Raw genomic sequence first — 11,864 nt, forward strand, 5'->3', positions numbered from 1 at the left:
GTTATTGGTTGACCTCCTCGAGATGGCAAGCCTTTGTTGTAGGTACATATTCTAATCTTTTGTTGTTGCAGGTACATATTTTAAAATTATTATTTGTGAAGAAGAGGGTGTTGTTTGGTTCATGCATAAGTGAGTATAAGGGATCTTCTTTTTGTAACAAGTACATTCCTAATGTGGATATATTTATATTGAAACTCTTTGTATGTGAATTGTTATTTCCGCTTGGGTTTTATAAGGTAGATCTTCAGAGGGTTGCAAGCTCTTGCAGCCCAAATTGCATCACTGTCTTTCTTAGGCTATCGAGACCCTATTGAGACTGGCAAACTATTAGGCATGGTCATAATGATGACTATATGTATAGCTTTTTGAGGCCGACCCATATGCCTATCCATGGAAGTATGTCGTTTATTGACTAGGGTATGTTAAATATTATGATTGTAAACTCTTTTATGTCAAAAAACCAAAGTTTTTATAGAACAACATGTAGACGTCACCTTTTTTGACAAAGAGGCTCGACGTCTGCAGTACACCAAGATTCTATGGCACCATCTAATTCTACTTCGATATATTATATGGGTCGTTGTATATGAGTCTTTTTAGTGGTCCTTATATAGGCTGTGATGACCTTCATATTTAAAATGTTATGGTTACCACATTTTAGTATAGTCTATTGTATTTATGAGATTTTTTGGTGACCATTATATAGCTTATGGGGTCGTTGTATATGAGTTTTTTTAGTGGTTCTTATATAGGTTAGATGACTTTCGTATATAGTCTATTATATTCATGGTAACCACTATATGGCTTATGGAGACTTTTGTATGTAAAGCATTTTGGGCAACACATTTTCGTATAGTTTTCAAATGTATTGCTTTTGGTGTATAATGTTCATTCATGATTCTAATCATCGTTTTGGTCATTTACAAGTTTAGAGAGAGAGAGAGAGAGAGAGAGAGAGAGAGAGAGAGAGAGAGAGAGAGAGATGATGAAATCTATGAGAGAGATTGGATTACTTATTGAATTGGAGTGGGTTTGTGCCTATGTCCAACCTATCGTCTTGGGATGAAACCAAAAAGTTAGTAGTTTTGCTACACTACAGTGAAGACATTGCATAATTTGTTTACAACTTGCTGATGTAAGTCAAGTTGTGCTCATTGATGTTATGATACCTATCATTCATGTCCCAAAGTGTGAGCTTTGGTAGGACATTGGCATTGGATGGTAAGGTTGTTATGAGATTGTTGAGAAAGATAGGTAGATTATGAAAAGGGAGAATATTCACATTCCAATTCATGGATGATGAAGGAGCTTTATTTGAGCATTTGAGTGAAATTGTCCTCAACCCCTACCAGCGGAAGCCAAAGACAGGTGAGGCTACTCATTACTGCTAAGGTCAATGTTTTTTTTGTTAGAAACCTTCATCAGAAAAACGTAAGGTTCACAGGGAAAAAAATAATTAATTAATGAGGAAAAAGAATTTGGTCCCTCTATTTATTTTAGTAAAATATTGTATAGTAAAGATCGCGCACATCGAAACAGCAAGGAGTTTTGTCTTCTGTGCAGTATATGCCAACGGCTGAGCGAATTAGGGTTTGCATGTAGAATGCTCTGTAGCGTTCACATCGGGAAAATCTGCTGAGGAGATTTTAGTGTTAAACCTTGGAAAGGACAGTCACAGATAAGCATCTGCTTCTTGCAAAATGGCGCACATGTTGGCTGCTGGTCTGAGCACCCGGGGGGTCGGGTTTCTGAGCTTCCATCGGTCCTGGAAGGTATCCCGCAAGCACAAGCTCTTTGCTGTTGGGCGCATCCATCCGGCCACAATCAGAAAGCTTCCACGAACAACATCTCGAGGCCCTGTGCCTCTCAACTCAGGACCTCCACAGGGATTCTCGCTGAAGTGCGCTCTATCTGAACCATCACCACCAACATCATCATCTGATGATGCTGTGCTTCTGTCCTCTAAGGGTATGTTTGTTTTGCATTTCGGCGCTGCTGCATGTCTTCTTCACTACTCTTGTTTCTAGAACTGACACACACGCAGTATGCAGATACATTCACACATGTAAATTCATACACAAGTGTGTGTGCATAAATGTATGCCTATGTTTGTGCATTATATGCATATACAGTCACACAGAGACATTAGTGCGTGTGCCTGAATTATATCTACACATACATTTGCATACATACGTGTGCATGCATGGCCGTATGCTTATATATGCATGCTTGTGTACATACGTATGTTGTTTATATGCATGTCCCTCACATCAATGCATATATAAGTGTGTATGCATTGCCGTATGCTTATATATGCATGCTTGTGTACTTACGTATGTTGTGTATGTTCATGTCCCTCACATCAATGTATGCATTGATGTACGTACTTCCTCTTGTTCCTTGATCTTGGATATGTTCAATTTAACCTTAATCTACATACTTCACTTGTATAGGAGAATGAAGTCATATTTCTGGCTTCCATGGAAGTAGTAGAAAGTAATGCTGTTTCCATTCTCTTTCTCATCTGTGTATGTATGTTCATACATATTACAAAAATTATACATGTTTACCGCAGGCACATATCTTATACACATGTATGTTTGTGTGTGTATATAAGCGCATTTATATATCTGCTTGGATTCAGCATTATCTTTTACGATGTCCAAACGTTATTATGTTCTTCACACTATGCTTACCCAGATATCTCCTCTTGAGGCTAGATGACGTGTTAGTAGAGTGAGTCCAGATGAAATTTGTTAGTAGACGGAGTAATAGCTGCCTTTCTTTTGTATAGAATGCCCAGACGGAAGTATTTTGTTCATGTTTGGGAACCCTGGACAGCGAGTTTCAGAGAATGTGGCAGAGGCAGCTGTTGATAACGGATCAGTAACAAATTCAGAAGTTCAAGAGGTAGAGGCTGCACCAGCTGGTGATAATGGATCTGCAACAAATGCTGACACACTTCAAGACAAAGTGGCAGTGGAAGCTTCCACCAAAGATACAAAATTGGAGGCTGAAGTAGATTCTTTGGCCACTGCTGATGGTGCAGTCATATCAGAAAAAGAAATTGAAAAGGTTTTTTTTTTCCCATCTTTCTACTCTTCTTATTTTGTTGACTTGGGGAAGGTGGAGTTTTAACCCCTAGTGAAGCAACAATCTTGTTCTCTTTTCAACTCTATTTGTATTTGTTGCAAACTCGGCTTTTTTGTGTTGAACCTGTCTCTCATACACTGCAAGCTGGGTCTCCCAAAATTTCATCCACTCTTCATTCAACTTCCGTTCACACTTCTTGCCTTGGTCCTCCATTGCATTTGTTGCATTGCACGCTAGATTTCAATTGGTGCAATGGATATACCAAAAGATTGTGGCTGTTGGCCGACTAGAAGACTGAGGGGGTATAAAAAGCCGAGCCATAATTCAGGTTTAGCATCTCATTATTCATGAAGGGTTGACGGTCACGTTGACGTCTTCCAAGGGCCAGGACAGCCAAGGGGAGTGCTCCAACCAAGGTGAATATTGTAGGTCAAGATTCAATTTTTATTTTCTAATTTGCATCATTCTAATAAAGCAAATACACCATTCGTGGGGGGGCCCTACAGAGGGTATTTGGGACCCAATAATGTGTCCTCTTCTCTCTCTCTCTCTCTCTCTCTCTCTCTCTCTCTCCCCCCCCCCCCTCTCTCTCTCTCCCTCTCTCTCTCATCATGGGATAGACATTGAGCGGTTGCCACCTTTTCAGAATGATCAGTCTGCTCCACGGGGTTACCTCTCTCTCAATGAGAGGAACAGAGTGATGAGACAGAACATATGGCAGCACTACATACAGGAGACATGGACAGCACCAGAGAGCCCACTACCACCGAAGATGCTGTATTATAGAGACCACTTTATGAGCATCTCAGGGGATGGGTTTATACATTGACCGCGGTACATGGATGTATACATGCCACACAGCTCTCGCGTCATCACATCAGCTAGAGATAGAGGCTGGCACGAGTTCCCAGAGCTGAGCGGATATGCAGATTGTGCCGCGAGGAGGTGGAGACTGAGGATCACTTTGTATGTAGATGTAGAGCCCACCAGGGGGTCAGAGATAGATATGCAGGATTGTTTGAGGAGCACTCTTCACTACATCAGTTGATGGAGGCCTCAGACCAGCGATAGCTTGGCAGACTACTACTAGAGCTTCATAGTTCTCGAGAGAGACTCCTCCAGACACCCGCTCCCACTAGGGGTGGGAGACAGTCCCAGCTCACAGATTTCTTCCAGAGAGCTATGCCAGTGCCAGCTGATGTACCACGTGGGGTGACCGCACAGAGAGCAGAGGAATTGAGAGCCAGGAGGAGACCTAGACAGACTGGACATAGAGCACCCCGACTCCGTCACCGAGAGATAGCAGCTATCCGAATGAGACACCAGATGGAGACACAGGAGAGGCTAGCTCGCTTTCATTCAGACTCAGGGTACATGTTCATGCCATTCACAGCCTCAGCATCGGCGATGTATGATATCTTATATCCCTCTTATGGCACTGGATGGAGTTAGACATAGATCTGCATAGCATGCTTGTACTACCCCTTCAGCATATAGAGATGCATCTTGCCTTAGCACTCCATCCACATCCCCACCCCCCTTATATTGTTTGTATATGGGCTCCACGGATCCATGATGATTCACAGTTGTATCCAGACACATGCACACTTTTTCTTTTGTTTCTTTTCTTTCGATGACCGGAAGAACACAGTTGTATTATTTTTTTGTCTCATAGGCCGACTTTGGCCTCTCGTAGACGTTAATATATCTTTCTTTCTTCTGCACATCTACTTCAGTGTTGTGTGCTATAATCGTCGTGAAAGATTGCTGAATTCTGAGTATTGAAGTTATTGATTCGACCACAAAGCTTCCGCTTGTACATTGGTATCAGAGCCTTCTTCAAGTGTGAAGATTCACCCAGAAAAAAACGAAAAAAAAAGAAAGGTTTTTTCTTTCTCGCTTGTGTGGTTGGTTTCTAGACTCTGGGGTGCCTTCGATGTCTCCTGTCCCTAGAAGGATAGTTGGTTTTCAGCCTCTAGAAGTCTCCCACACACAGTGGATGGCTCTGGAAGCTATGGCGAGCCACGACGAAGAGAGAGAACGACAACCTTGGGAACAAAGTGCACTAGGTAGTCCTTCAAGGGCGGCAGACATGAGTGTACAGAAGATGTTTCAGCAAATGATGCGAGCAATCGCAGAACAGGGTACCAAATTGGAAGAGTAGAAGGCGCAGATCTTGGCCCTGGAAGAGCGCATCTGTTTTTCAGTCCCTCGGTCTCGGTCTCCTCCTCCCTCTCCTTCCATTTCCAAGATCCTCTACAAAATGACCCTTTTGAAGGGTTACGACTGTAGCCGAGTTCGATGCTCGAGTAATGGAGATTCAACAGATGGAAGATTGTGCGGCAACATCCCATGCTGCTGCACAAGAAGCCGCTAGGCGACGTGTGAAACATGAAAGATACCTTGCGGTTTTGGACACAAGAATGACACTAGCGGCTTCCTTGAGTCATTTTTCCGAGAAAATGAACTTCAGTAAGTATAATGGTAAACTTGACCTCACAACTCTTTATTCTTGGTTGCATCAGTTTGAAGCTTATTTTGTCGCAATTAGAAAAAGTGATACTGACAGAGTGATCTTGGTTAGTTGGTATTTGGAAGGTGAGGCCATTCCTTGGTGGATCCAATGCGCTCATGCCCACACCATATTAGGTATGGCGGCTTATGTTTGGGATGAGTTTGTCCTCGACCTTAAGCGGCGGTTTCTACCGCTCCATTACCTTGAGCGACTAGAAGATGAGTTTAGGGGAGCACGTTTTGATGGGCAACCAGTCCTTCAGTTTACCAATAAAGGTTAGACAATGGTGTCAATACAATGCAATGCATCTATATTAAATGGATGAGTTACAATGAAGATCTATAAATAGGTAATAAGCCACTGGCCTACCATCTTGCTGTAAAACAGCTGCAATGGCAAGATTACTGGCATTGGTAATCACCTTGAAAGGATCATCCCATGACGCCAACTTCAAAACTGGAGACTCAGATGCAACTTTCTTCATGGCTTGGAATGCCTCTAGAGCCTTGCCCGTGACGGACACTTTCTCTGACAACGAGTCTTCACGCCCTTGAGCAAGTCAGTAAGAGGTGCTACAAGGTCAGAAAACTTGTCCATATAAGCCCACAAATGAGCGGATTTTCTGGGTTGTAGTGGGAACATCCCAATTGAGAATGGCCTGTACCTTTTCAGGGTGGAGGCTAATATATATATATATATATATATATATATATCTATATATATATATATATATATGTATGTATGTATGTATGTATGTATGTATGTATGTATACCTAGATGAATATGCATAGCTTTTCCCCTTAAAAAAAAACTATTACAAGTGCTTTTTCCAAAAGACTTCTTCGAATAGGTTTTTTCCATTCTTTCTTTTTATTTTATTTTTTGTTTTGCGCGATTTTGGGGTTGCCCGGTGTTTTCTTTGCTTCGCTTTTCCTTGCGTGTTTTGTTGCTGCCCGGTTGCCCATCGCTTCGCCTCTCTTTTTGCTTGGGAGCGCATGCCTGCCTAAGTGGCAGCACTTCCGCCCCTCCCCCCTTTTGTCTTCCGCCCTTCCCCCTCTTCCCCTTCTCGCTCCGCTTTTTCGTGCAGCTTGGTTCTTGCAGGACCCTCCGTCTTCGCTTCGCCCTCGACTCAGCTTCAGACTCTGATGGAGGTTCCTCCCGCCCCACCTCAGAGGACTCTTCCGCAGCCCCCTCGCCCACCCCTGAGGATACCCCCATCAGGCTTTCTTTTTTGCCAGAAGAGGAAGCGAGCCTCTCCGCAGAGGTGGAACGCCTCCAGGCATATTCCACCATCTGCCGTCGTATAGTTGGCACTTGCCCCAGCAAAGGGGAGATCCGGGATCTTCTCCAAGCCCGCCTTCTTGTTGCGGATGTGGGCAAGATCTTGGACGTTCAGTTACTGGGCCGCGGACACTACCAGATTGAGTTCGAGACAGCCCAGAGCGTGGCCTAGGTCCCAGCCACCATGAGTCCCCTTGACATTAGGGGCGCTCGGGCCTTCTTTAGACATTGGCAGCATGGTTTCGACCCAGCAGCGGCCGAGCAGGGAGAGCGCCTATTCCATGTCATAGTTTGCTTTCCTGGACTTCACCGCGAGTACCTTCCGCTCCTTTCTAGGATAGGATCATTGGTGGGCTCGGTGCTTGAGATTGGCCCCACAGTAGCTTCAGTGGTGGCTAGAGCAGCTGGCCTTCCTTCGGTCAGAGTTTTGGTTCCTGACATCTCCCTTCCGACGGTCATTCAGTTACCTAGGATAGGGGAGGATGGATCGATTAGAGAGTGGAGTTTTCGGGGCTCCCGAACCAGTGTTTTATATGCAGGCAGTCGGCCTTCTGGCCAAGGCCTGCCCTCGCAGGAGACCCCGACCTTCACTGCAGCAGCAGACCTCCGATGGCCCACCCAGAGATGCGGCTCGGCAGGCAACCTCCGAGACAGCTCAGCCCACAGAGACCTTTGATTGGCAGCCTGGACAGGGGCGCCGTAGAGGGAGACAGCCACAGCAGCATGCCGAGAGACCGACGCAGCAGCAGACACAGCCTCAGCATCATTGGGTTCCAGTGAGGAACAGCTTTGCTCCCCTCCAGGAGGAGACCCCAGCGCAGATTGAGAATCAGGAGATGCCCCCACCCCCACCCCCACCCCCACCCCCACCCCCACCCCCACCCCCACCCCCACCTCCACCTCCACCTCCACCTCCACCTCCACCTCCACCCCTCCCCCCTCCCCCCCCCTCCCCCGTCCCCCCCCTTCCGCCTCGCTTCCACCCTCGTCTCCTCCCGTTCCCGCTCCCGCATTTTTAGCGTCTCCTTCCCCACCCCCTTCTTCCCCCCCTCCTCCCCCTCCGCTCGCCTCAGCTCCCCGGGAGGCATTGGCAGTACCCTGGCGCTCACCTGCAGTCCGGCAGGCACTGAGCACCGATCTTGCTCGTGCACCGCAGAGGAGACCTACCATGCCGATTCGTGCTTCACAGATATCCTCTATCCGCAGTTGGTTGAGTAGTCTCGACACTAGATAGCGCTCGGAGGCTTTCGACTACTTCTTTACACGCCTTTTTGGAGCGGAGGGCCCCCATGAGCCAGCACCCATCAGAGTTCATGTGGTGATACCTCCGGCCCAAGGGGAGGAGGCACTTGATTCAGCGGTGGCCTTCTCCTTCCCTCTTTGCGGCACTAGCGACCGGGAGTGGACTTTGGATCTCGCTCTTAGTATTTTGCGGACACAGGCAGTTGAGTTTTCTCACCATGTGAGCGACTTGGAGATGACAGACGTGATAGGCCGACTCTGGGAGTTGGCACATTTCTTTGATACCGGGAGTGCGGATGCCTCCGGGAATCGACATCTGGTGGTTCGCATAGTGGCAGACCTAGCGCGAGACCTTGACTATGTATGCATACATGAGGTTTCTCTCTCCGAGCGGGAGGCAGTCGCTATGGGACATAGCCACTGACGCCTAGTCTGAGACTCTTGTAGCACACCAGGTGGGCAGATTCGTAGCCGCTCGGATGAGGATTACTCTCCATCCAAGCCGCTTGCGAAGGCCCGGCCTCCACCTCAGCAGGTCACCCATGAGGATCATCTCATGGAATGTACAGGGCCTTGGCAGCGCACACTATGTACATTATCGTGGTTGCTTGAGGCAGGAGCTTCAGAGATGCCTGGTTGGGGGCAGTATTGATATTCTGATGATGCAGGAGCACCATTTGAGTGAGAGCAGGATTTGGAGATATGGTTCGGTGATGCCTGGTAGATGGGACACATTTTGGTCTACAGGTTTTGGCCCCTTGGGTGGGCAGGGAGGAGTATGTATGGTCATTGCGGATGTATGGCGGCGGCAGGCCATTGTGGATCGCGGGGTCATTGTGCCTGGTAGAGCGCAGTATGTTATTCTGAGGATGCACGATGAGCACTTTGGTGTGCTCAATGTCTATGCGCCCAATCATGCTAGTGCCAGAGCAGAGTTCTGGACCCTTGTTACAGATGCATTTACCCGAGGCCGCACATTGGTGTGTCGGGGGAGACTTCAACATGCTTGAGGACCCGACCGATAGGGTGGGAGGCAGTCATGTTACAGTGCACGGCATGGAGCTTGCAGCTTGGGAGCGATTTTGACACTGAGGATCACTGATGCATGGCAGCATGGGGCTTTCTCCCGTTCTCAGGAGAGTCTTAGTTTTTCTCGGTTGGATCGCCGACAGGGAGGGACTAATCTATCACGCGCCAGTTATTTTGACACTTGAGGAGAGGACACGGGAGACCAGCTTGCAGATGAGGATCCCAGAGAGGATACTTCCAGACCCCAGTCTTTTTGAGGACATTGAGAGGATATGGCATGATAGCCAGAGCTCTGACCTGGATGCAGCAGGCCAGTGTGCCCAGGGACTCATCGAGCTTAGCTCTCTTTTGCACGCTGCAGCCTTGACACGGCTGGGAGAGACACGAGAGCGGGAGCGTTGCTTGAGACGTAGCTTTGCTTCGCTCCAGCGTCTTCAGGAGCAGCTGCCTACATGTGAGTGGGTGGCGTCCTAGCTGAGTTAGGCACGCCAGGAGGTTAGAGAGGCAGAGGAGGAGAGACAAGAGTTGTTCTATCATTGCTAGGCCTCTCAGTGGACGCAGGTGATAGAGTGACTGGGGAGTTTTTTAAGATCACCGGACCCCGCCATGCTCGAGCAGGAGTACGCCAGCTCAGGAGGCAGGACGGATCGTTAGCCACTGAGCTCGGGGAGATTAGAGCTATTGCCACTGAGTTCTATAGAGACCTGCTTTCAGCAGAGCCAGCCACACGGAGGCACGTGATGCTTGCAGACAGACTGTGTGGGCCCATGTGCAGAGGAGGGTCACAGATCGTATGCGCACAGTTTTGGGTGAGCCCCTTTCAGAGAATGAGCTTGTTGAGGCTTTTAGGGTCCTTTCGTGTCATAGTTGCCCTTGGGAGGACGGATTGACGCCTGCCTTTTTTATGCGCTATTGGGACCTTTTGGGGCCAGGCCTCCGCCGCAGGGGTTTTCAGTATGTTTTGGACACTGGGGTGATGCCACAGAGTTTTTCAGAGGGCTTGATCTTTCTTATCCCCAAGGGGGAGGGAGTGTCGGATGATATTTGGCATTGGAGGCCTATTACGATCCTCAATACTGTCTACAAGGTCCTAGCAAAGGCCTTGAGTTTGAGGATCCATCCCTTCCTTGGGGATTTGATTCATGCTACCCAGACAGGATGATATTTGGCATTGGAGGCCTATTACGATCCTCAATACTGTCTACAAGGTCCTAGCAAAGGCCTTGAGTTTGAGGATCCATCCCTTCCTTGGGGATTTGATTCATGCTACCCAGACAGGATTCGTCAAGGAGCGCAGTATCCTTGACAACATTTTCACCTTCTGGGAGGCGACGGCCCGAGCTAGATTTCTCGGTGAGGAATTTGTCGTTATGCTTCTCGATTTTGAGAAGGCATACGATAGAGTCGATTGGGGTTTTCTAGAGGGCACTATGCTTCGCCTGGGTTTTGAGCCAGACTGGATTCAAGGAGTGGCGGCTCTATATTCCACAGCTCGTAGCCAGGTGTTGACGGCAGGAGGACGGGGGTCGAGTTTGAGTTGACCAGATCAGTCCGTCAGGGATGCCCTCTCGCCCCGTTTCTTTTTCTTTTCTTTGCAGAGGCTATGAGCATGTATCTGACAGCAAAGGAGGTTGGTTTGAGAGGACTCCAGCTTCCAGTCCGGGGAGAGGACCCGCTCGATTCTGAGTTTGCTGATGACACGGGATTGTTTCTGCATGGCTAGGAGGCCAGTCTACAGAGGGCAGAGCAGTCGCTATAGGTTTTTGGTGTGGCTTCGGGAGCATTGATCAACTGGCGCAAGACAGTGGCTTTTTGGATCAGTAGCGCTCCCGCTCCGGCATGGAGCCCAGACCCGGTTTTAGATGGATTCCTCCTGGCACAGCAGTGCGGTATCTGGGATGCCAGATTGGACTTGATTTGTCACATGAGCAGCAGATCGCCCCGCTTCTTCTGAGCATTCGGAAGAAGCTTTTATATTGGATCACAGCTCGGCTATCCTTGGCTGGGAGGGTGGTGGTGACAAATCAGGTGCTTTTAGCGACTATGTGGTATATCACGTCTTGCTGGATTTTCTCGAGCTCTTGCATCAGCCAGGTACAGAGGTTGATCAGGAACTTTCTTTGGTCTGGGCGGGATGGTCAGCCGGCCCAGGCTAAGGTTGCTTGGGCAGTTATTATTCTTCCGTTGGCCCAGGGAGGCTTGGGCATTATAGATCCAGCTGATCAGAGTAGAGCCTTGTTGGGGAAGCTTATTGTTCAGGGGCTGCTTCCAGGCGATGAGCCTTGGAAGGAGCTTCTTTTTCAGCGGCTGCAAGCTAGAGCTCCCCCAGCAGGGGGCACTTGGGCACTAATTCGGTGGATCTTCACAAAGATGTGGAGGACAGGCCTCAGTAGAGGATGGGAGGACAGATTTGCCTTGAGTATCCTGCGAGCTTGGGAGTTGCTGAGACCGAGGCTTTCTTAGAGACCTCCCACTTGTGATGAGGAGCGGGCCAAACAGCCGCTCATCTGGAGCCCTGTGGTACGCACAGAGCAGGGTCATATGCTGGGTTCTCAGCCTCGTCTAGCCTGGGGACCATTGGCGGCAGGCCCAACATGCAGTTTTGGAGATTGGCAGGCCTTTTGCAGTCTCTCGGAGGAGATCCAGGCGGAGAGGCTGAGTCACTTCTTAGGGGGCTGATTATGAGGGATGACATTCAGGAGGC

The 11,864-nt window shown here is 48.3% G+C and overlaps 1 protein-coding gene across 3 annotated transcripts in view; it reads left to right on the forward strand.

The window, feature by feature from the left end:
- Positions 1-1,334: 1,334 nt before the first annotated feature.
- Positions 1,335-11,864, forward strand: part of LOC147616087 (putative protein phosphatase 2C BIPP2C1) — a 30,727-nt gene continuing 20,197 nt past the window's right edge. For 2 of the 3 annotated variants that reach the window (XM_086778725.1, XM_086778724.1), the window contains exons 1-2: positions 1,376-1,968; positions 2,795-3,075. In XM_086778725.1, the coding sequence (XP_086634851.1) occupies positions 1,701-1,968; positions 2,795-3,075 (549 nt within the window). In that variant the 5' untranslated portion in view covers positions 1,376-1,700. Of the gene's footprint in view, positions 1,969-2,794; positions 3,076-11,864 lie in introns of all 3 variants that reach the window. The other variant, XR_015262676.1, reaches the window with a different exon arrangement.

Source organism: Cibotium barometz, chromosome 39 (assembly GCF_041138505.1).
Source record: "Cibotium barometz isolate CiBa-2024 chromosome 39, ASM4113850v1, whole genome shotgun sequence".
NCBI lineage: Eukaryota > Viridiplantae > Streptophyta > Polypodiopsida > Cyatheales > Cibotiaceae > Cibotium > Cibotium barometz.